This window comes from Ranitomeya imitator, chromosome 4 (genome assembly GCF_032444005.1).
Source record: "Ranitomeya imitator isolate aRanImi1 chromosome 4, aRanImi1.pri, whole genome shotgun sequence".
Classification (NCBI taxonomy): Eukaryota; Metazoa; Chordata; class Amphibia; order Anura; family Dendrobatidae; genus Ranitomeya; species Ranitomeya imitator.
In genome coordinates, this window is record NC_091285.1 from 338,966,360 (window position 1) to 338,991,367 (window position 25,008).

The 25,008-nt window shown below is 41.3% G+C and overlaps 1 protein-coding gene across 1 annotated transcript in view; it reads right to left on the bottom strand.

Annotated features, from left to right (window-relative positions):
- Positions 1 to 25,008, bottom strand: part of TAFA5 (TAFA chemokine like family member 5) — an 875,188-nt gene that overhangs the window by 484,069 nt on the left and 366,111 nt on the right. Inside the window, exon 2 of the mRNA XM_069764979.1 lies at positions 3,298 to 3,447. Within this exon, the coding sequence (XP_069621080.1) occupies positions 3,298 to 3,447 (150 nt within the window). The remainder of the gene's footprint in view (positions 1 to 3,297; positions 3,448 to 25,008) is intronic.

The window sequence follows — 25,008 nt, forward strand, 5'->3', positions numbered from 1 at the left end:
CCTTTGTGCGTCCTCTGTAGCTGGGGTAGTGGTTACCGAAGGTCTTTACCTGACAGATTCCCTAGCAACCAGGCAACCCCCACATGTACTTAGGCTGGCTAATAGCTGTAAATCAAGCAGCTGAATCAACAAAAACGAAATCTCCGAACACTAACAGATACTCTGAGATCACCTGAGTATACTCGCTCATCACTAGTGTTTATCCAATGTCTTCACTGATCATGTAATATTTGATAGTGCACTATTTTTCCTAATATTGTTGATATATATGTGACCAACAAATGCAAAAAATATAAGAAAAATAAATATATATATATATATATATATATATATATATATATATATATATATATACTGTTTGGAAAATAGGTATTTGATACATTGTCGATTTTATGTACACTTCAACTGTGAGAGACAGTATCTAAAAAAAACGAATCACATTATATAATTTTTAAATTGTTAAATTGTAGTTTATTGCATGACATAAGTAATTGATCACCTATCAACCAACAAGAATCCTGGCTCTCACAGACCTGTTAATTTATTTTAAGAAGCCCTCCTAAACTGCACTCATTACCTGAATTAATTGCACCTGTCTGGACTCATTACCTGTATAAAACACAACTGTCCACACACTCACTCAGTCGCACTCCAACCTCTCCACCATGGCCAATACCTGTCTAAGAACACCGAGACAAAATTGTAGACCTGCACAAGGCTGGAATGATAGGCAAGCAGCATGGTGAAAAGGCAACAACTTTTGGCACAACTATTAGAAAATGGAAGGTGACAATCAATCTTCCTTGGTCTGGGGCTCCATGTAAGATCTCACCTCTTAGGGTAAAAATAATTCTGAAAAAGGTCAGGAATCAGACTATACTGTAACTAAACAGGAGGACCTGGTCAATGACCTTAAAAGTCTCCAACATTACTGTTAATAACACGCTAAGATGTCATGGATTAAAATCTTGCAGTGCACGCAAAGTCTTCCTGCTCAAGCCAGCACATGTCCAGGCCCATTTCAAGTTCATCAATTACCATCTGGATGATCCAGCGGAGGTATGGGAGATGGTCATAGGGTCAGAACTTTTTGGTATGAACTCCACTCGCCATGTTTGGAGGATGAAGAGGATGAGTACAACCTCAAGTACATTGTCCCAAACAGTAAGCATGGTTAGGAAAACATTATATTTAGGGGGTGCTTTTTTTGCATAGGGGACAGAACAATTGCACCATATTGAAGGGAGGATAGATAGGGTCATGTATCATGAGATTTTGGTCAAAAAGTCCTTCCTTCAGTAAGAGCATTACAGATGGGATGTGGCTTGGTCTTCCAGCATGAAAATGACCCAAAATACACAGCCAGGGCCACTATGGAGTGGCGTAGTAAGAAGCATTTCAAGGTCCTGGAGTGGCCTAGTCAGTCTTCAGACCTGAACTCAATAGAAAATCTTTGGAGGGAGCTTAAACTCAATGTTGCCTAGTGACAGCCTCGAAACCCGAAAGCTCTGTATGGAGGAGTGAGCCAAAATCCCTGCTGCAGTATGTTGAAACTTGGTCAAGAACTACAGGAAACGTCTGATCTCTGTAATTTCAAACAAAGGTTTCTATGCCAAATATTAAGCTCTGCATTTCTATTGTATCAAATACTTATTTCATGCAATAAATTAAAAATTAATTATGTAAAAATTATACAATGTGATTTTCTAGATTTTTTAAGAATCTCAACTCTCACAGTTGAAGTGTACCTACGATAAAAATTACAGACCTTTCCATTTTTTGTAGATGGAAAAACTTGGAAAATTGGCAGTGTATCAAATTTTTTTCCCCCATTGTGGTTTACCTTGGATATTTGTTGATAACTCCTGTGACAGATTGTCTTTGAGCTTTGAGCTGTTCTTCTCATTGTGTCACAATATTTGGTTTTATACATGTTTTTAATTGACTTTAATTTGTATCTGATATTTTTTGCATTACTCAAAAAAATATTATATTTTGGGATGTTCTTGTCCAAGAATAGTTTCTTTTTTCCCTTCTTAATGTTAGGTGCTCATAAAGGACTGTTTTGAGTTGGACCGTGTTAATTCAGGTTGAATTTTATCTGCTGGTTGAATTTGAGTGAACCTGTCCAAATTGAATCTACAATTTTTTTTAACTAATGTGGTGCATTTATTTTCTCTCCTGAGCAGCAATTGTATGTCTTATTTATTGTTCGAAGTTTGACACTTCCAATATGACTTAGATTAGCAGCATAAATTAGGTAGAACAGATTCCTATAATATGAGAAACGAGTATGGAGCTCCATTTCTACTTTATAGAGTGATCCCTTTACTATATTTACTTCTATATTTTTCGTTTTGATTGAAGAAAGTCTAAAGATTGGCCTGTAGTTTTGATAATGGCTTGTGTGTGGTTTAATAGAAGAGCTGTGCACTAAGGAAACAAGCACAATGACCTAAGTATAATACAAGAACGCCCTGAATGTTCTATGCTGCTTTCTACTTAGAAACCAATGGGAACTGTAGGTGCAATTTAATGTGGCCAAAAACGATAGAGCCAAAAACCAGACTTCATCCGTGACAGACTCAGAACGTCTGTTTAGTTTCCTCCGGAGGATTGCTGTTTACAGGTATAAAAAATGAACCTTCCAATAAAATGACAATACCTGCAGGACAATTATTACTTGTTTATGGCAAACAAAATTGCTATTTTTTTTTCTAAAGACAAACAATTTCTTCTTAGGATAAGTATGTGAGGAGGCTCCAGGCTGCTACTATTTGGCAGTGAGTCATATGCAGTGATAATTTTAATGAGACAAAATACTAGAAATAAAAAAATAATAATAATATTCTAACAATGCTGGAAGTGCTTTTTTTCCAACAACATTAGCTTGCACGCAGAAGAAGTCACATTAGCCTAAGGGTGGCATTAAATCTCTGAATCTGAATTGGAGCAAAATGCATTTTTTAAGCTTCTAATCGGGTAGCAGTGGGTACATCTCATAAGCTACATTTTTATTGCATTATTCAAAAATGTTTTGAGTCCAGTTATTCAAAATTCAAAGAATATTAGAATGCTTCATTAAATGTCTGGCTCACTCTTTTACATCTTTATCCTCGGCCGTACGGCTATAAAACAATGCTTTGATACACACCGCTGAGAAACATAAACATGTTGGAACTGCATACGTGTATCAGAGAGTGTCCTGCATGTATACCATGCTGCAAAACAGCCAATGCAAATATACACGCAATACAATAATCAGAATAATGTAACAAAATAATAAAACGTGCCTACCATCTACGCAGGCTGGTCTTGCTCTTGTTGTGCCGGCAATCTGTCCTTTTCTACATGCACAGCGAGCAGTTTGTCGGGCTATGGTTCTTCGTGGCTGACTGCTATCTCTGTCGTATGTAACAACCTCACACGTACCTGCAGCCAGTTGACCTGAAAAAGAGCCAGCAACAGGTACCAATGTCAGAGAAGGGTCTGTAAGCAATCAATTATAGGTAAACAGAGTGAGGCCCCATCCAGCAAAAGCCACTTCGCTACAAATGGGAAATAAGCTGGAGGATGTAATCAAACTGAGATGACATATTATTTTTCTCAGAGCTGGACATGTCAAAACCAAGCAAAGTGATGCTGTCAAGAAAATTGTTATTGGCCTACAGAACGAGAGTTGGGTCAACCAGGTCAGAGCTACTTTGATGCAGTTTCGAACACAGATAAAACATAGATATGCTCCTAAAAGTAAGAGTAGAACATATGAAGTCACAAGACCAAAGCCCACAAACTTACATATGAATATGAATAAATGTCTATATATATACAGATAGCTATATAGATACAATCCTCAATATTGAATCTGCAACACCAAAAGTCAAAAGTATACCTGTTAATGATATGTAAAAGATAAAAAAAGGAAACTAAATTTTGAAAATATTTCAACTTATACAGTGTTAAGTATGAGCGCCATGCACATAATTATAGAAAAATATGCACTTACACTTCTTGTTATGCTATCAATTAGGTTCTTAATGGCTGTCTGAGGAATGTTTTACTTTGGCTGAATGCACTTTGCAATGCAAATCATCAAGATCTGCTGCTTATGCTTTAATAGGCTTTATTGCCAAGATGTGTATGTGTATGTATAGGTACACACACATATGTACATATATATATATATATATATATATATTTTATATATATATACTAGATTGTGGCCCGATTCTAACGCATCGGGTATTCTAGAATATGCATGTCCCCGTAGTATATGGACAATGATGATTCCAGAATTTGCAGCAGACTGTGCCCGTCGCTGATTGGTCTAGGCAACCTTAATGACATCACTGTCGCCATGGCAACCATTATGACATCTACGTCGATACTGTGCCCATCGCTGATTAGTCGAGGCGAATTCGCGGCAGACTGTGCCCGTCGCTGATTGGTCGAGGCAACCTTTATGACATCATCGTCGCCATGCTGTGCCCGTCGCTGATTGGTCGAGGCCTGGCGGCCTTGACCAATCAGGGACGTGGGATTTCCAGGACAGACAGACAGAAAAACCCTTAGACAATTATATATATAGACTAGATTGTGGCCCAATTCTAACGCATCGGGTATTCTAGAATATGTATGTCCCCGTAGTATATGGACAATGATGATTCCAGAATTCGCGGCAGGCTGTGCCCGTCGCTGATTGGTTGAGGCAACCTTTATGACATTGTCGCCATGGCAACCATTATGACATCTACGTCATAGAACTTAACACAATTGAATGAAATTATGAAACAGATCATCAAAATATATAAACCACATTACATGAACTGTAACTGTATTTAAATAAATCATCGGACAAAAGAAGGACATTGACACTATCGGGAGGATTACTGTTTTTCCAATTGGAATTCCCTTTTCAATTGATTGTTTTTGCAAATGTTTTTGAAGAACGCAGTAGTCTTCAACTTTAAGTTGTTTTTGGTTCATTCTTATGAAATTTAGACGATTAGCTTCAATTTTAACATATGCGTCAACTAAGTACTGTTGTGTCAGTTTCCCACCGTTTAAAATAGGATTGAAGTAATTTCGGACAGACAGACGAAAACTGTAGTATTGCAGCTGTGTAATTCTTCTTGAAGTTCCTTGTTGGTTTAGGTTTTCATGCCACCCTTGTTCACCTCTTGGAAAGAATAGCAGATACAGAAGAGCATCAAGGTTGCTGTGCAAAATGCTAATTCGTTGTGTCTTAGGAACCAAAGGGTTGTTTTCGTCTGGCTTAAGATGGACTAATATATCCCTTTGAAAAGGAGGTTCTCCATCATCATTTTGAAAAACAACTGCGACCTCACTTACACGTGGTTTGTTGTAAAGTCGGGGATCCTGTTTACATTCTTGTTTAATGGCCATGACAATAGAAGGCATTTCAGTACCATTTTGTATAGCCCTCTGTTCCTCCTCAGCTTGAACGTCTTTTAGCATGCGATATGCGGCAGCAAATGGGCTTATTTTTTGTAAATGTACAGCAATTTGGTTCATCAGTTCAGCATCACACTTTTCGTTTTCTTTTAGGTTCATCCTTTGTTCTGTAGCCTCATTTGTATCAATGATGTATAATTGTGCAAATTTTGGTGGTTGTCCTATTTCTGGGTGAAGTGTTCCAGTGCGATGGTAGATCGTGAATTTTAACCCCTTAGTGACAGAGCCAATTTGGTACTTAATGACCACGCCAATTTTTGCAATTCTGACCACTGTCACTTTATGAGGTTATAACTCTGGAACGCTTCAACGGATCCCGCTGATTCTGAGATTGTTTTTTCGTGACATATTGTACTTCATGTTAGTGGTAACATTTCTTCGATATTACTTGCGATTATTTATGAAAAAAACGGAAATATGGCGAAAATTTTTAAAATTTTGCAATTTTCAAATTTTGTATTTTTATGCCCTTAAATCAGAGAGATATGTCACAAAAAATAGTTAATAAATAACATTTCCCACATGTCTACTTTACATCAGCACAATTTTGGAAACAAAATTTTTTTTTGTTAGGGAGTTATAAGGGTTAAAAGTTGACCAGCAATTTCTCATTTTTACAACACCATTTTTTTTTAGGGACCACATCACATTTGAAGTCATTTTGAGGGGTCTATATGATAGAAAATAATGAAGTGTGACACCATTCTAAAAACTACACCCCTCAAGGTTCTCAAAACCACATTCAAGAAGTTTATTAACCCTTTACGTGCTTCACAGGAACTGAAACAATGTGGAAGGAAAAAATGAATATTTAACTTTTTTTTGCAAACCTCTTAATTCAGAACCATTTTTTTTATTTTCTCAAGTGTAAAAACAGAAATGTAACCATAAATTTTGTTACGCAATTTCTCCTGAATACGCCAATACCCCATATGTGGGGGTAAACCACTTTTTGGGCGCACCGCAGAACTTAGAAGTGAAGGAGCGCCGTTTGACTTTTTCAATGCAGAATTGGCTGGAATTGAGATAGGACGCCATGTCACGTTTAGAGAGCCCCTGATGTGCCTAAACAGTGGAAACTCCCCACAAGTGACACTATTTTGGAAACTAGACCCCTTATGGAACTTATCTAGATGTGTGGTGAGCACTTTGAACCCCCAAGTGCTTCACAAAAGTTTATAACGTAGAGCCGTGAAAATAAAAAATCGCTTTTGTTTACACAAAAATGATCTTTTCGCCCACAAATTCTTATTTTCACAAGGGTAACAGGAGAAATTAGACCACAAAAGTTGTTGTGCGATTTCTCCTGAATATGGCGATACCCCATATGTGAGGGTAAACCACTGTTTGGGTGCACTGCAGAGCTTGGAAGTGAAGGAGCGCCGTTTTACTTTTTCAATGTAGAATTGGCTGGAATTGAGATTGGACGCCATGTCGTGTTTGGAGAGCCTCTGATGTGCCTAAACAGTGGAAACCCCCCACAAGTGACCCCATTTTGGAAACTAGACCCCTTAAGGAGCATATCTAGATGTGTGGTGAGCACTTTGAACCCCCATGTGCTTCACAGAAGTTTATAATGTAGAGCCGTGAAAAAAAAAATCGCATTTTTTCTACAAAAATGATCTTTTTGCCCACAAATTTTTATTTTCACAAGGGTAACAGGAGAAATTAGACCACAAAGGTTGTTGTGCAATTTCTCCTGAGTACGCTGATACCCAATATGTGGGGGTAAACCACTGTTAGGGCGCACCGCAGAGCTTGGAAGAGAAGGAATGCCGTTTTACTTTTTCAATGTAGAATTGGCTGGAATTGAGATTGGACGCCATGTCGCGTTTGGAGAGCCCCTGATGTGCCTAAACAGTGGAAACCCCCCACAAGTGACACCATTTTGGAAACTAGACCCCTTAAGGAACTTATCTTGATGTGTGGCGAGCACTTTGAACCCCCATGTGCTTCACAGAAGTTTATAACGTAGAGCCGTGAAAAAAAAAATTGCATTTTTTCTACAAAAATGATCTTTTTGCCCACAAATTTTTATTTTCACAAGGGTAACAGGAGAAATTAGACCACTAAAGTTGTTGTGCAATTTCTCCTGGGAACGTCGATACCCAATATGTGGGGGTAAACCACTGTTTGGGCGCACCGCAGAGTTGGAAGAGAAAGAGTGCCGTTTTACTTTTTCAATGTAGAATTGGCTGGAATTGAGATCGGACGCCATGTCGCGTTTGGAGAGCCCCTGATGTGCCTAAACAGTAGAAATCCCCCACAAGTGACCCCATTTTGGAAACCAGACACCCCATGGAACTTATCTAGATGTGTGGTGAGAACCTTGAATGCCCAAGTGCTTCACAGACGTTTATAATGCAGAGCCGTGAAAATAAAAAATATTTTTTTTTCCACAAAAAAGATATTGTAGGCCCCAAGTTTTTATTTTCACAAGGGTAACAAGAGAAATTGGACCCCAAAAGTTGTTGTCCAATTTGTCCTGAGTATGCTGGTACCCCATAGGTGGGGGTAAACCACTGTTTGGGCGCACGGCAGAGCTCGGAAGGAAGGAGCGCCGTTTTGGAATGCAGACTTTGATAGAATGGTCTGCGGGTATTATGTTGCGTTTGCAGAGCCCCTGATGTACCTAACCAGTAGAAACCCTCCACAAGTGACCCCATTTTGGAAACTAGACCCCCCAAGGAAATTATCTAGATGTGTGGTGAGAACTTTGAATGCCCAAGTGCTTCACAGAAGTTTAGAATGCAGAGTCGTGAAAATAAAAAATATTTTTTTTTCCACAAAAAAGATTTTGTAGCCCCCAAGTTTTTATTTTCACAAGGGTAACAGGAGAAATTGGACTGCAATAGTTGTTGTGCAATTTATCCCGAGTACGCTGATGCGCCATATGTGGGGGTAAACCACTGTTTGGGCGCACAGCAGAGCTCGGAAGGGAAGGAGCGCCTTTTTGGAATGCAGACTTTGATAGAATGGTCTGTGGGCATTATGTTGCGATTGCAGAGCCCCTGATATACTTAAACTGTAGTAACCCCCCACAAGTGACCCCATTTTGGAAACTAGATCCCCCAAGGAACTTATCTAGATGTGTGGTGAGAACTTTGAATACCCAAGTGCTTCACAGAAGTTTAGAATGCAGAGTCGTGAAAATAAAAAATATTTTTTTTTTCACAAAAAAGATATTGTAGCCCCCAAGTTTTTATTTTCACAAGGGTAACAAGAGAAATTGGACCCCAGAAGTTGTTGTCCAATTTATCCCGAGTACGCTGATGCCCCATATGTGGGGGTAACCCACTGTTTGGGCGCACGGCAGAGCTCAGAAGGGAGGGAGCACCATTTGACTTTTTGAGCGCAAAATTGGCTGTCGTGTTTGGAGACCCCCTGATGTACCTAAACAGTGGAAACCCCCCAATTCTAGCTCCAACCCTAACCCCAACACACCCCTAACCCTAATCCCAACCTGATCCATAATCCTAATCACTAAGCCTAACCATAATCACAACCCTTACCCCAAAACAACCCTAATGTCAACCCTAACCATAACCCTAATCAAAACCCTAAATCCAACACACCCCTAATCCTAATCTCAACCCTAACCTCAAACCTAACCCTAATCCTAATACACCCCTAATCACAACCCTAACCTTAACCCTAATCCCAAACCTAACCCTAATCCCAAGCGTAACCCTAATGCCAACCCTAACCCTAATACCAACCCTTATCGAAACCCTAACTCTAATCCCAGCTCTAACCCTAACTTTAGCCCCAACCCTAGCCCTAACTTTAGCCCCAACCCTAACCCTAGCCCTGAGGCAACTTTCACACTTGCGTCGTTTGGCATTCCGTCGCAATCCGTCGTTTTGGACAAGAAACGGATCCTGCAAATGTGCCCGCAGGATGCGTTTTTTGCCCATAGACTTGTATTGCCGACGGATCGTGACGGATGGCCACACGTCGCGTCCGTCGTGCACTGGATCAGTTGTGTTTTGGCGGAGCGTCGGCACAAAAAAAGTTCAATGAAACGTTTTTTGTACATCGCATCCGCCATTTCTGACTGCGCATGCGTGGCTGTAACTCCGCCCCCTCCTCCCCAGGACATAGATTGGGCAGCGGATGCGTTGAAAAACTACAGCTGCTGCCCACGTTGTGCACAATTTTCACAATGTGCGTCGGTATGTCGGGCCGACGCATTGCGACGGCCCCGTACCGACGTAAGTGTGAAAGAAGCCTAACCCTAAATTTAGCCCCAACCCTAACCCTAAATTTAGCCCCAACCCAAACCCTATATTTAGCCCCAACCCTAGCCCTAACCCTAACCCTACCCCTAACCCTACCCCTACCCCTAACCTAACCCTACCCCTAACCCTACCCCTAACCCTACCCCTAACTCTAACCTAACCCTACCCCTAACCTAACCCTACCCCTAACCCTACCCCTAACCCTACCCCTAACCTAACCCTACCCCTAACCCTAACCCTACCCCTAACCCTAACCTAACCCTAACCCTACCCCTACCCCTAACCCTACCCCTACCCCTAACCCTAACCCTAACCCTACCCCTAACCCTAACCCTAACCCTACCCCTAACCCTAACCCTAACCCTAACATAACCCCTAACCCTACCCCTAACCCTAACCCTACCTCTAACCCTAATTTTAGCCCCAACTGCTGTTCTCCTGCCGGCCGGCAGATGGAGACAGATGGCGGGCGCACTGGGCATGCGCCCGCCATTTTCTTCTGCCGGCGGCCAGGAGGAGCAGCAAGAGGATCCAGGGACCTAGGTGAGTATGCTAGGGTCCCCAAATCCCCCTATTTCTCTGTCCTCTGATGTGCGATCACATCAGAGGACAGAGAATTACACTTTACTTTTTTTTTTTTTGCGGTCGCCGGTAAACAGTTAATTACCGGCGATCGCAAAACAGGGGTCGGTAAAACCGACCCCGATCATGCTCTTTGGGGTCTCGGCTACCCCCGGCAGCCGAGACCCCAAAGATTCTCCCGGTGCCGGCACCCACCAGGAGACACGAGGAGCATTGGGGGAGCTAGGTGAGTATTGGGGGGCCACCTGGGACCCCTTTTCTCTGTCCTCCGATGTGCGATCACATCGGAGGACAGAGAAATTAAAAAGAGATCGCTTTTTTTTTTTTTTTTTTTGCGATCGCCGGTAAACGGTTAATTACCGGCGATCGCAAATGCGGGGTGGGTAAAAAACCCCCCGAATCATGTTCTCTGGGGTCTCGGCTACCCCCGGCAGCCGAGACCCCGGAGAAAATCGGCCTGTGGGGGGCACTATTGACTTTTTCCACAGCACCGTTAATTAACGGCGCTGTGGTTTAAGTACCCTTAGCGGCCGCCGTTAAAAGGCGTTTCGGCGGTCGCTAAGGGGTTAAAACAATAAGGTCCGAATCCAGGGGGCGGTGCATTGTTGGCACCGAATGAAGCAAACGCATGAGAACTGTTGATGCTTCTGATATTTTCCATAAAATTTCTACTATGTTGATGCATTCCTTTCATTAACTGCTCAAACAGATCTGAGTAGTGAGGTCTCGGTAGCATAACTTTTCCTTTTGACAGCATTGAGTAAACTGATTGTCAGATGGTTTTTCATCAATGAAATTCAGAGAGTCGCATTTAGAGCAAACTGCATTCATATTCCCACAGTAGTGTTCATGAATTGTACTTTCATTGTCTGTTACATAATGTGCAAGTTTTTGAATATTGTCCTGGTCGTGCCTTAGTTGGTAGAGCATTCGTTTTTTATGAATTTGGCGATCATGTTGTTCCTGTTGCACAACAGTTTGTTGTGGTGTCTCCGGTTGACGACGGTGTCTGTGAGATTCCGTATCCTGGGCTTGTCTGGCGGCAGTTTCTTGTGGTGTCTCCTGTTGGCGATGTTGTCTGTGAGATTCCACATCCTGGGCTTGTCTGGCGGCAGTTTCTTGTGGTGTCTCCTGTTGGCGACATTGTCTGTGAGATTCCGTATCCTGGGCTTGTCTGGCGGCAGTTTCTTGTGGTGTCTCCTGTTGGCGATGTTGTCTGTGAGATTCCGTATCCTGGGCTTGTCTGGCGGCTGTTTCTTGTGGTGTCTCCTGTTGGCGACGTTGTCTGTGAGATTCCACATCCTGGGCTTGTCTGGCGGCAGTTTCTTGTGGTGTCTCCTGTTGGCGACGTTGTCTGTGAGATTCCACATCCTGGGCTTGTCTGGCGTCAGTTTCTTGTGGTGTCTCCTGTTGGCGACGTTGTCTGTGAGATTCCGCATCCTGGGCTTGTCTGGCGTCAGTTTCTTGTGGTGTCTCCTGTTGGCAATGTTGTCTGTGAGATTCCGCATCCTGGGCTTGTCTAGCGTCAGTTTCTTGTGGTGTCTCCTGTTGGCGACGTTGTCTGTGAGATTCCGCATCCTGGGCTTGTCTGGCGTCAGTTTCTTGTGGTGTCTCCTGTTGGCGACGTTGTCTGTGAGATTCCACATCCTGGGCTTGTCTGGCGTCAGTTTGTTGTGATGTCTCCTGTTCCCGATGTTGTCATTTTCTTGCTGCTGCTTCTGCTTTTCTGTCATCCTCATTGGCATATTTTCGTTTACGACCCATTCTACATACAGGGAGACGCAGGCACGCACCCTACACAATGGCGGCACTTGACAGCAGTGGAGGACAATGATGATTCCAGAATTCGCAGCAGACTGTGCCCGTTGCTGAATCAGAAACGTGTGATTTCTACGTCCTTTATGACATCATCGTCGCTGTGCCCGTTGCTGATTGGTCGAGGCCATTCCTGGCCTCGACCAATCAGACGCGGGATTTCTACGTCCTTTATGACATCATCGTCACTGTGCCCGTCGCTGATTGGTCGAGGCCGCCAGGCCTCGACCAATCAGAGACGCGGGATTTCTACGTCGATACTGTGCCCGACCAATCAGAGAGGTGGGATTTCCAGGACAGACAGACAGACAGACAGACAGAAAGACAGACAGACGGAAAAACCCTTAGACAATTATATATATAGATACGGTATATACACATATAGTATATACACTCGTCAGAATTGAACTTCCAACATCAAGAAGAAAAACTAGTGTGATAATCACAGGACCACAAAAAATCACAGGATCAATAGACATGTTAATGATATGCCAATAATGAGTTTGAGGAATGTTTTGTAATGCTGAATGCACTTGGGCATGCAAATCATCTAGATCCACTGCTGGCAGCTGTCTTTTTTAATTGCCGACCCATGATCTCCCAAATGTGCTCAATGAGAGACAAGTTTGGGGATAGTGCAGGCCACGGTAATAGGTTTAGGCCATGGAGGCTGCTCACAGTGGCATTGTCATGTTGAAAAATGGCTCCTGGGATGGGATTGATTCATTCTGTACTGGATGTCACTGACAAGCCTCAAAAGCCATTAATAACCTTTTCGATAGCATAGTAAGGTGTGTAAGTGCATATGTTTCTGCACTTTTTGCGCATACTCAATACTAAACAAATTGAGATGTTTTCAATACTTTGTTTCCATTTTTTCATCATTTACATTTCAGTACTATGTCTATCCATCCTGTGATTTCCAGATTTCCACCATACATATACATACAAACGACTAAAGTGGTAGTGGTAAAAATAAAATAGGTGCAAGACCCAGAGCAATTACCCCAATGTCTAAAAGTGTAATCCAAGGAAAAAGAGGTAACACACCAACATTATTCAAGTGAAAAACTGAGTATTCTTATTCTCCAATAAGTGCTTATACATGGCGTTTTGGCTCCAAACACAATCCTGAGCCTTCCTCATCTTAGGCTACTTTTATAATACGGTAAATATATTTGTTTATTTATAAAATCTTATATACAGAATGTAGTTTACAAGCCCTATGAGTACTGTTCATTCTGCCTGAATAACCTCATTAGCATGTTCTGCATATATCTTCAAATGCCATTGTAATTGTGAATTATTATCTTCCCAGGTGTGAAATGTATAAATTATGCAGCATCTAATGAAGGTGAAAAACTGTTGTTAATGAGGCAACTGCTATAATTTTTAACATCCGCTGGAGATGTAATACAACTGTTTTCTAAACTTTCTTCAGACTCAGAGCTTGTAAATGGAAAAAACTGTTAACCTAATTCTGTTCATTCAGTTTATAGAAATAAAGAGGATTGTTTTTACTTTTTTATATGAATAATAAGCACAATCGTAAACATGACACATTTCATTTCTGTCATCAATGCTCCAAATAGCAATTTTCATTAATTTTGGGGTCCCCCTAGTAATATATGATGAGCTATAGGTATATATATATATATATATATATATACATATATATCACATATGCGTGTTTTCCTCAATACCTGAAATGAAATCAGAATAAACCTTTCCCATTTTAGGTCAAGTATGATTACCATAATTATTAATATTTGCATATTTGCCAAATGCCAGAATAATGAGGGAGAGAATGTTTTAAGGCAGTTTTAATACTGCAAAGTCAAAAGTTTACACAAACTAAGATTACTATGCGTTTAAACAATTCTGGACTGCCCATACGATGATGTCATGTGTTTGGAAGCTTCTAATTCTGGTTTTTGGCAACATCTGAGTTAATTAGAAACCCACCTGTGGATGTACTTTAATGCACACCTGAAACACACGGATTCTTTGTGTAGCATCATGGGAAAGTCTCAAGAAATTAGCCAAGATATCAGGAAGAGAATTGTGGACTTGCACGTGTCTGGCTCATCCTTGGGTACAATTTTAAAATACCTGAAGGTGCCTCGTTCATCTGTACAAACAATTATACGCAAGTACAAACAAGATGGCAATGTCCAGCCATCAAACCTCTCAGTAAGGAGACGTGTTTTGTGTCTCAGGGATGAACATGCTTTGGTCCAACATGTGAATATCAACCAAAGGACAAAAGAAAAAGATCTTGTGAAGATGATGGCAGAAGCTGGTAGGATTGTGTCAGTATCCCCATTGAAACAAGTACTGTATCAACATGGGCTGAAAGGCCACTCTATCAGGAAGAAGCCATTACTCCAAAAGAAACATAAAAAAGCCAAATTCATGTTTGTAAAATGCACACGGGATCAAAGACCTTAATTTTTGTAGACATGTCCTGTGGTTTGATGGAGCTAAAATTGAACTTTTTGGGCATAATGACCATTGTTATATTTGAAGGAAAAAGGGAGAAGCCTGGAAGCCTAAGAACACCATCCCAACTGTGAAACACAGGGGTGGCAGCATCATGTTGTGGGGATATTTTGCTGCAGCAAGGACTGGTGCACTTCACAAAATAAATGGCACCATGAGAATGAAGAAGCCCAAATTCCGACCAACTATTGTGAGAAGCTTGTGGAATGATATCCCAAAGCTTTGACCCAAGTCATTAAGTTTAAGGGCAATGGTACCAAATACTAATGAAATGTATGTAAACTTTTGACTTTGCAATAAGCAATAAAAAACCTTAAAACATTCTCTCTCTCATTATTCTGGCATCTGGTAAATTTTAATAATTTTCATAATCCTAACTGACCTAAAACAGGAAAAGTTTATTCTGATTTCATGTCAGATATTGAGAAGAACATGCACAAGTGTCTATTTATATAGCACATGCAAACTTCTGGTTTCAACAGTATATATATATATATATATATATACAGTACAGACAAAAAGTTTGGACACACTCATTTAAAAATTTTTCTGTATTTTCATGACTATGAAAATCGTACATTCACACTGAAGGCATCAAAACTATGAATTAACACATGTGAAATTATATACTTAACAAAAAAGTGTGAAACAACTGAAATTATACTGTGTGTATATATATGTACATATATCTAATATATATATATATATATATATTATATAAACCTGAATGTGTGTGTGTATGTATGTGTGTGTGTGTATGTCCGGGATTGGCATCTGCACCGTCGCAGCTACAGCCACAAAATTTTGCACAGTCACACGTCTGGACCCTGAGAGCGTCATAGGCTATGTTGTGAGGTGAAATTTTAACCGTGCGCGTTCCAATACACCAAACAATTTTGCCCCTATCTACATTATGGGGAAAAGTGAAAAGAAAAGTGTTGGAGGCAAATTGACAGCTGCCAGATGTGAACAAGGGGGACTTGAAGAGTGAGAGCGATGGCGCCAAAGAGTATATACCGTACAGGTGCTAAGGTGGGGCCCCGACATGGGATACTCACCACAGGGGGATATGAACACACACACAAAATGCGCCACACACTACCACGTGCTTGAACACATATACCACCCTCAGCACACATTTCACCACACATACACCAACTTAGCCACATAAAAGTCGAAACACAAAAGTCACCGCTTAAATCTCGCCACGCGCAAAACACTCCACGTGCAAAACTAGGCTCATGCAAAACTTGCCACACATGCAAAACTCACCTCATGGAAAACTCACCACACGCAGAAAAATTGCCACATGCACAAAAGTTGCAACACATGCAAAAGTTGCCCCACACAAAACTTGCACATACTCAAAACGCACCACACATAAAACTCGCCACGCGCAAAACTCGACATGCGCAAAACTTGCTGCACACAACTTGCTTCACTAACCTGTCACATGCAATGCGACACAAAAAGTTGCTACACGCATGTCGCCACACAAAACTCATCTCACAAAAGTTGCTACATGCATGTAGCCACATGCAACTCAACACACACAACTGGACACATGAAACTCGCCCTAAAACACACACACACAAGTCTGGTATTATCCTTCAAAAATAAAAATATGATTAATAAGCAGACAAACTACAAGATCAACAACTGTACCATATAGGAAATGCGGCAGCTGTCAGTCACATGACCTGTCTATTATGTGTATGTGTGAGCTAATATATACTGCCAGGGGGATCAGGCTGCCAATTTAGCTTACAAATACTGAGGTAAAAATACTGAGCAAATAACGTGTGAATGAGGTCTAATACAGGAGGAGATGACACACAGATATATACTATATACAGGAGGAGATGACACACAGGTATATACTATATACATGGGAGATGATACACACATATATACTATATACAGGGGAGATGACACAGGTATATACTATATACAGGAGGAGATGACATACAGGTATATACTATATACAGGAGGAGATGACACACAGATATATACTATATACAAGAGCAGATGACACACAGGTATATACTATACACAGGGGAGATGACACACACAGGTATACACTATATACAGGAGCAGATGACACACAGGTATATACTATATACAGGAGGAGATGACTTACGTGTATACTATATACAGGAGGAGATGACATACAGGTATATACTATATAAAAGTATATACTAGGTATATACTATATAAAAGAGGAGATGACACATAGGTATATAGAGGAGAAGATGACATACAGCAGGTATTTACTATATACAGGGGAGATGACATACAGGTATATGCTATATACAGGAGATGACATACAGGTATATACTATATATAGGAGGAGATGACATACAGGTATATAGTATATACAGAAGAGATGACATACAGGTATATACTATATACATGAGGAGATGACACATAGGTATATACAATACACAGGAGGAGATGACATACAGCAGGTATATACTATTTACAGGGGAGATGACATACAGGTATATACTATATACAGGAGATGACATACAGGTGTATACTATATATAAGGGAGATGACAAACATGTATATACTGAGGGGTAAATGAGAGGTGTGAGGTGAAAATGAGGGGTGTTAGGTGAAAATGAAAAGGTGTGAGTGCAAAATGAGAGGAGTGAGGGAAAATAGTGGAGTGATCGGAAAATGACAGATGTGAGGTCGAAATTACAAGTGTTAGGGGGGAATGAGAGGAGTGAGGGGGAAAATAATAGGAGTGAGGGGGAAAATGAGAGATGTGAGGGGGAAAATGAGAGATGTGAGGGGGAAAATGAGAGGCGTGATGGGAAAATAAGAGAAGTGAGGTGCTATAACTAACCACAGATATTTACTATGCCCAGGCAACGCCGGGCTCTTCAGCTAGTATATATATATACAGTGCCGGCAAAAAAAATCTTTACACTTGCGCAGCAAAAAAAAACTTTACATATAAAATCCACATCATAATTTCACTTTTTAAAAGTGTACACAATGGGGGAGATAATAAAAAACTGTCTAATATTAAAGCTGGCTTTGTTGCAAATATCAACCAATTACCGCTCAGTTTTCACTTCATTGGTAAAGCGAAAGCTGCACTCTGATTGGTTGTTATGTGCAGCTCAGCCAGTTTTGCTAATAGGCAGTCTTTTATTATCTCCCTCAGTTTTTTATTATCTCCCACAATGGGTCGAAAGAATCTTAAAATGAAAGAGAAATCATGGGATTTTTTTTTTGCTGCTCAAGTGTAAAGATTTTTTTTGCCGGCACTATATATATATATATATATGTACAGGAAAGCTCTATTGACTCATGCAGGGCACATTTAAGGTACTGTCACACTAGACGATATCGCTAGCGATCCGTGACGTTGCAGCGTCCTCGCTAGCGATATCGTCCAGTGTGACAGGCAGCAGCGATCAGGCCCCTGCTGGGAGATCGCTGGTCGGGGAAGAAAGTCCAGAACTTTATTTCGTCGCTGGACTCCCCGTAGACATCGCTGAATCGGCGTGTGTGACACCGATTCAGCGATGTCTTTGCTGGTAACCAGGGTAAACATCGGGTAACTAAGCGCAGGGCCGCGCTTAGTAACCCGATGTTTACCCTGGTTACCATCCTAAAAGTAAAAAAACAAACACTACATACTTACCTACAGCCGTCTGTCCTCCAGCGCTGTGCTCTGCTCTCCTCCTGCTCTGGCTGTGAGCGTCGGTCAGCCGGAAAGCAGAGCGGTGACGTCACCGCTCTGCTTTCTGGCTGCCCGGCGCTCACAGCCAGACCAGAGAAGCAGAGCGCCGAGGACAGACAACGGTAGGTAAGTATGTAGTGTTTGTTTTTTTTTACTTTTTAGGATGGTAACCAGGGTAAACATCGGGTTACTAAGCGCGGCCCTGCGCTTAGTTACCCGATGTTTACCCTGGTTACCGGGGACCTCGGGATCGTTGGTCGCTGGAGAGCTGTCTGTGTGACAGCTCTCCAGCGACCAAACAGCGACGCTGCAGCGATCCGGATCGTTGTCGGTATCGCTGCAGTGTCGCTATGTGTGACGGTACCTTTAGGCTACATTCCAACACAGATTAGTTTAAAGGGACTCCTTCACTCCCTCCAGCCGTTAGTAATTAAAAGCGCCACCTTGTGCAGCAGTAATGCAGCATTCTGACAAGGTGGCTCTTTTAGTTATAGGTGCAGTCAAAGCAGAAATTAAGCATTTTATAATCTTGCAAAAATACCTGTCTTTAGCCCTGGAGGCAGGTCTTAACCCCCCTGCTGCACATGCCACACTTCCGTCACTCAAAGCTTCTTCGGCACTGCCCCCCTCCGCGCTGTTTTCCAATCAAATCCGGCGCCTGCGCTGTTTAGTTCTGACAGGGGCAGGGGCAGGCGCAGTGAGCGCTGCCCGTATGACCTCAGATGCAGTCTCGCAGACTGCGCCTGTGCGGCCGCCCTGCTTGTGAATCCCAGCCCCGCACTGTGAATAATGCATAACACACTGTGGGGCTGGGATTCACAAGGTGGGTGGCCGCACAGGCGCAGTCTGCGAGGCTGCATCTGAGGTCAGAGGCTCACTGCGCCTGCCCCAGGCAGAACAAAACAGCGCAGGCGCCGGATTTGATTGGAAAACCGTGCGGAGGGGGCGGCGCCCGGCACCAAAGAATCTTTGAGTGATGGAAGTGTGGCGTGTGCAGCAGGGGGGTTAAGACCTGCCTCCAGGGCTAAAGATAGGTATTTTTGCAAAATTATAAAACGCTTTATTTCTGCTTTGACTGCACCAATAACTAAAAGAGCCACCTTGTCAGAATGCAGCATTACTGCTGCACAAGGTGGCTCTTTTAGTTTCTAACAGCTGGAGGGGGTGACAGAGTCCCTTTAAAGCAACAAAAAAAGTTAAATCACACAAAAAGTGCATATGCCAGGTCCTGTAGCCACGCGCACCCCTCTTTGCTACAGGACCTGGCAACCCTTAAAAGCACACTTTTATTAAAAGTTTGTTACCCTTGGTTGCTCATCTATCTTATTTAGCCGTCTTATTTATCTTGCATAATCATTTGATCATATATGGCACATGCACGTTTTGTGTGATTTATTTTAAAGTTTTATACTGATTTATTTGTACAATTCTGATTCTTTGCACTTTTCTACACTTTTATTAAAATTCTTTTTTACTTGTGGTTATTATCATGTGCTTTATATGCAGGGTCTGCCTTTTCTGATATGCAGGGTCTGCCTTTTCTGATATGGCTTTTTTATATATATTTTTGTCCTGAACACGCGCACATTGTCTTTTTAACTAATTCTTTTTGTAATCTTTTTGCCACTATTATTCAATAAATATCATTATTATTCTATTTCCTCTCTGTAAATTTTTGGCTAATCCAATGGATTTAGTGTTTGCTTAATTTCACATTCAAACACAGCAGATTTGCAACTGTCCAATTGATCTGTATAGGGTTTACCAAGAAACCATGCATTTGTTGCATAATAAAACCTAAAAATATTCATAGGTATGGAATTAATCTTTGGTTCTGTGTAAACATACCACTACATGAATGTGTTTCCATATATGGTATTTTTCATTTGGTAGAAAGTGCATTGGATCCCAGTAAAATTGTTAATATAATCCACTGCTGAGATCTGATAATCACAAATTTATACAGAGGGAATGCAAATAGAGCTTTGTAGATGAACTCATACATACATACACCAAAGTACATATGCATTATGTGCCCATGGATATGATTCTGTTTCTATAAGACACGTTCATATAACAGTATTTTTGGTCTGAGTGCTTTTCATGGAAAAAAATGTCTCTTCACACGATAAGCACTAGAACCAATGTTATTCAGTTGGGCTGTTCACATCACAGTTTCTCCACGTAGACCAAATGTCTGCATGAAAATAATGTCAGTGTGCGCTAATTTCTTTTGTAAGTCTGATGAGACTCGCCTATTCAAATCTATGGATGCACAGAAAAAAAAAGATTCCCTACAGAACTGTTAGGTGTCAAGTTCCCGCCACTGCACAGGGTGATTTTTGAACCATGTCCTCTGTGGTCTTCCATTCTTCCTCAGCCGCAGAGAATTCTGCTCAGCAGAGACATTGGTCACAGCATCTTGCTCAAGCTGATGCTGTCCGTCTGGTTACTGCTGCCATCCCAGGTCCAGTTATTGTAACCAGCATTAGTCAGCGGCGAGTAGATGCTCCTGGTACTAAGTCCAGCTTTTTGCCTAATGGGCATGCCCGTGAGACGATCTCTCATTGGAGGTCGGAGGTCACATGCCCAGGTCCTCAAGATGCTCTGATTGGACCACTGGCAAGGTCCCAGAAGGCTGCGACTATAAGAGGTTTGCATCGCCGCTCGACCATTTGCTAGTATAACCTGAGCTTGTGGTGTGTGTGGATGTATGTATGTTACTGGTGAAAGCTCCTAATGATCCCCTTCCCTAGTGTTGTTATCTTAGTGTGGGTGATTGGAGCTGACATAGTGCCAGTTAGTGCATTCCAGCACTTAGCACGATATACCAGCATCTTTTAGTAGCGTTCGCCAGTGCGACAACGTGCGCAGTTAGTGCGTTTTCCTTTTCTAGTTATGGCGGTTAGTGGCGTTCGCCAGCGCGACACTGCACGCACTCAGTGCGCTATATTTATTATAGTTTCTGCAGGCATCGCAGTTGCAATGCTATGTGCTTGTGGGTCTAGAAGGACGCTTACCTCAGGTCCTAGGGGCTGAGTCCTGTGACTATACACTAGCTATCACTCTGCCGAGCTCTGTGAGGCTTAACAGGGTACGGCATTTACATTCTGCAGTATTGCGGCTCTGTTAAGCAACTGAGTCTGCTTTTGTACATACCAGCTGATGTTAACCCGTGTGTGTTTGTCTTTTATACTGCAATATAGTGTCTGCCATTACCGAGCAGCAGGTAAATCTCTGCACGGTGGACCCCGGCCTGCGAACACACCTTGTTACTACCTTTATATTATTTGGTGCGTTTCACCAGCCCTAACACAGAACAACAATATTGCATCGATTTTCATGGGTAAAATGCTAATCTTAACATAGGAAACTGCATTTGGCCTTGGAATTTTTTTAACTGCTGATGAATAAAAATGCATACGGATGACTTAAAGATGAAAAATAAAATGTTTTTCTGAATTAAACCTAGCCTAAGGCCTCATTCAGATGTCCGTGATTTTTCACATATGCAAAAAAATGTAACGAACATTACCAGTGTTTTGCATTGGAGTTTCATCAATGTTTAGTCAGTGTGTCCGTTTTTATCATCAGTGTTTTGGATCCAAATGAAATTAGTGTTTAGTCAGCATGTCAGTTTTTAATATTATTGTTAAATTAGTGACAGTCACATGTGGGTAAATAAATTACAAAACTTATCCTATACTTTGCACGACTGCACAGTGATGCTGTGTGATTTTCATGGACCCATAGGCTGGTTTTGATACTTTCATTCCCTTAAAGATGATGATAAAAAAAATGACTTCTCTGTCATTTTTGAACAGACACACAGTCCAAAATAGACCCGGATATGTAAGTAGCTCCATAGACAATAATAGGTATGTGCTCTATATGTGAAAATCATGGCTAGAACAATGTACAATGTACGTGAAAAGCACGGATAGAACACGTATGTGAAATACAGAAATATGAATGAGATATTGGTTCACAATATGTTTATAACACTGTCAGCTATTGTCTCTACAACTTGCCTTAAGCCGATCACTGGTCATTTCACATCTGCGATTGTGCCATAGAAATTCAGTTTAACTATTTTTGTCTGAACTTGATACTAGTTAGGTTTTCGACCAGAAGCAAAAGTCCCACTGAAATTGATGGATTTACTCTCAATTTATGTGGAGATTGGATGGTGCTAGCTGGTAGGGATGAACAGATCTTTTGAAATTCAAATTTGACCAGAGTTGCAGAATTTTCCCCCAAAATTTGATTTGTTGTGAAAAACTTAATGTGATATTTAGTACTGGAAAACTTGTAATTACACAATGTGGAGAGGAGAGAGTGAGAGAGAAAACCTTCCTTACCATAAGAGGTTACACTCTACAGGACACAGAGAGAAAGAGAGATCCTGCTGATCATAAGATTTTCAACACTACGGGATTGAAAGACCGGACCCCAATAACCATAAGAGCTTACACTTCACAGGCAAGAAAGAGTGGATTTCACTGACCATAAAAGCTTATAATTTACTGGCAAGCGAGCAAGAGGGCCCAGCTGAGCATGAGAGCTTACACTTTACAAGAGATAGAGAGGACCTGCAGATCATATGAGCCGACACTTTACAAGAGATAGAGAGGACCTGCAGACCATATGAGCCGACACTTTACAAGAGATAGAGAGGACCCCATCTATATATATAATTGTCTAAGGGTTTTTCCGTCTGTCTGTCTGTCCTGGAAATCCCGCGTCTCTGATTGGTCGAGGCCGCCAGGCCTCGACCAATTAGCGATGGGCACAGCGATGATGATGTCATAAAGGACGTAGACATCCCGCATCTCTGATTGGTCGAAGCTGCGAGGCCTCGACCAATCAGCGACGCTCACAGCGACGATGATGTCATAAAGGACGTAGAAATCCCACGTTTCTGATTCAGCGACGGGCACAGTATCGACATAGATGTCATAATGGTTGCCATGGCGACAATGATGTCATAAAGGTTGCCTCGACCAATCAGCGACGGGCACAGTCTGCCGCGAATTCTGGAATCATCATTGTCCATATACTACGGGAACATGCATATTCTAGAATACCCGATGCGTTAGAATCGGGCCACAATCTAGTGGACAATAAGAGCCTACACTTTACAAGAGATAGAGAGGACCTCAGGGACAATAAGAGCCTACACTTTACAAGAGATAGAGAGGACCCCATGGACGATAAGAGCCTACACTTTACAGGTGAGAGAAAACTGCTGACTGTAAGAAGTTATATTCTACAGGAGAGAGAGAGATATAGAAAAAGAAAGAAAGAGAAAGAAAGAAATAAAAGATAGGACTCCCTTAACCATATGAGCTTACACTTATTAGGAGGTAGTGACTTGCTCAGGGACTATGGAGATGGAAAACAACTCTGCCACACAAACTGTGCTTCACTTTGGAGCCAGTGATCTACTATGGCTCATGTACTGATGACTAGTGTACAAGGTATGATAACATGTAGGATGTCATAGCTGCAGAACATTATGGTGGGAAGGTCCTCGCGGCAACACAAAATTATGTTAGCCTGTTATCTTATGCTTCAGTAGTATTTTTTTTCTTGGCAAACTGCAAATTGAATCTTACAGTGTTTGAAATTGTTAGAAACCACAAATTTCAGGTAATTCAACTAAAACTCAATCCTCTGCAGAATAATCCACTCACCTTCAATGACTAGTCATTGAAGGAGTTTCCTACAGAAACTGAAAGAAAAAAACAGCAAAATGCACTGAAATGGAAACTGAAGTTATCTAACATTGGGAAATAAGCCATGTTTTGATTTATGAGACAAAGCTTAGTTTATACATCAATAGGGCCCTAATATTTGTCGGGGTTGCCAGCCATACACAAATTACTGGACAGTCCGGAAAAAGGGACACTTTTTTCATGTTCTTAAAAAAAATTGATATATCTTTGATTTATTTTGAATCTCTAAGAAATTGTACAGATAATTATCAGAATTTTACAGTTTATAGTGAAAGCTGCTGATTAGAGATGAGCGCATTAGGCAAAATTGGAATTCACCCGTTTGTGTGTTTTTTACAGGGATACTGATAGGGAATTAGATTGTGAGCCTCATTGTAGACAGCGACGATAAGGTGTGCAAAACTGTAAAGCACTGCTATATAAAAATAAAAGATATTTATTATTATGTTGAGAGGATGCCCTACTGAGATTTTCTGCTGACAATACTTTCTGTTCTGATTTCAGGAAGATGCAGTACTGTCATAAAGATGATGTGTGTATTCACACATATGCATGTACTCATCTCAATATACATGTATATACACACATTACAGTCACTGCAGCTAGCAATAAGGATCAGAAACATGTTTCTGTCAGATCGCAAAACGTGACATAACAAAAATGTGTCTCAGCCAAGAATGTGTTGATCATTTTCAGCACCCAGCATAACTTAAAGTTCATAGTCCAATTTTTTTAAAATAGTTTTTAATACCATTGTTCTATCATATGTAATATTTTCTAACTAGACACACATACCATGATACATCACAGGGACATAACTAAAAGAGCCAGGGTGCCATAGAAAACTTTTGGAATGGGCTGTACTGCTCATCTCCTCTATGGCCAGCTATTGTACTGCTTGGTGCTACACTTAGAGAGATGTTGGGTGAATGTTTGCTTGGCTAACTTTTAACTC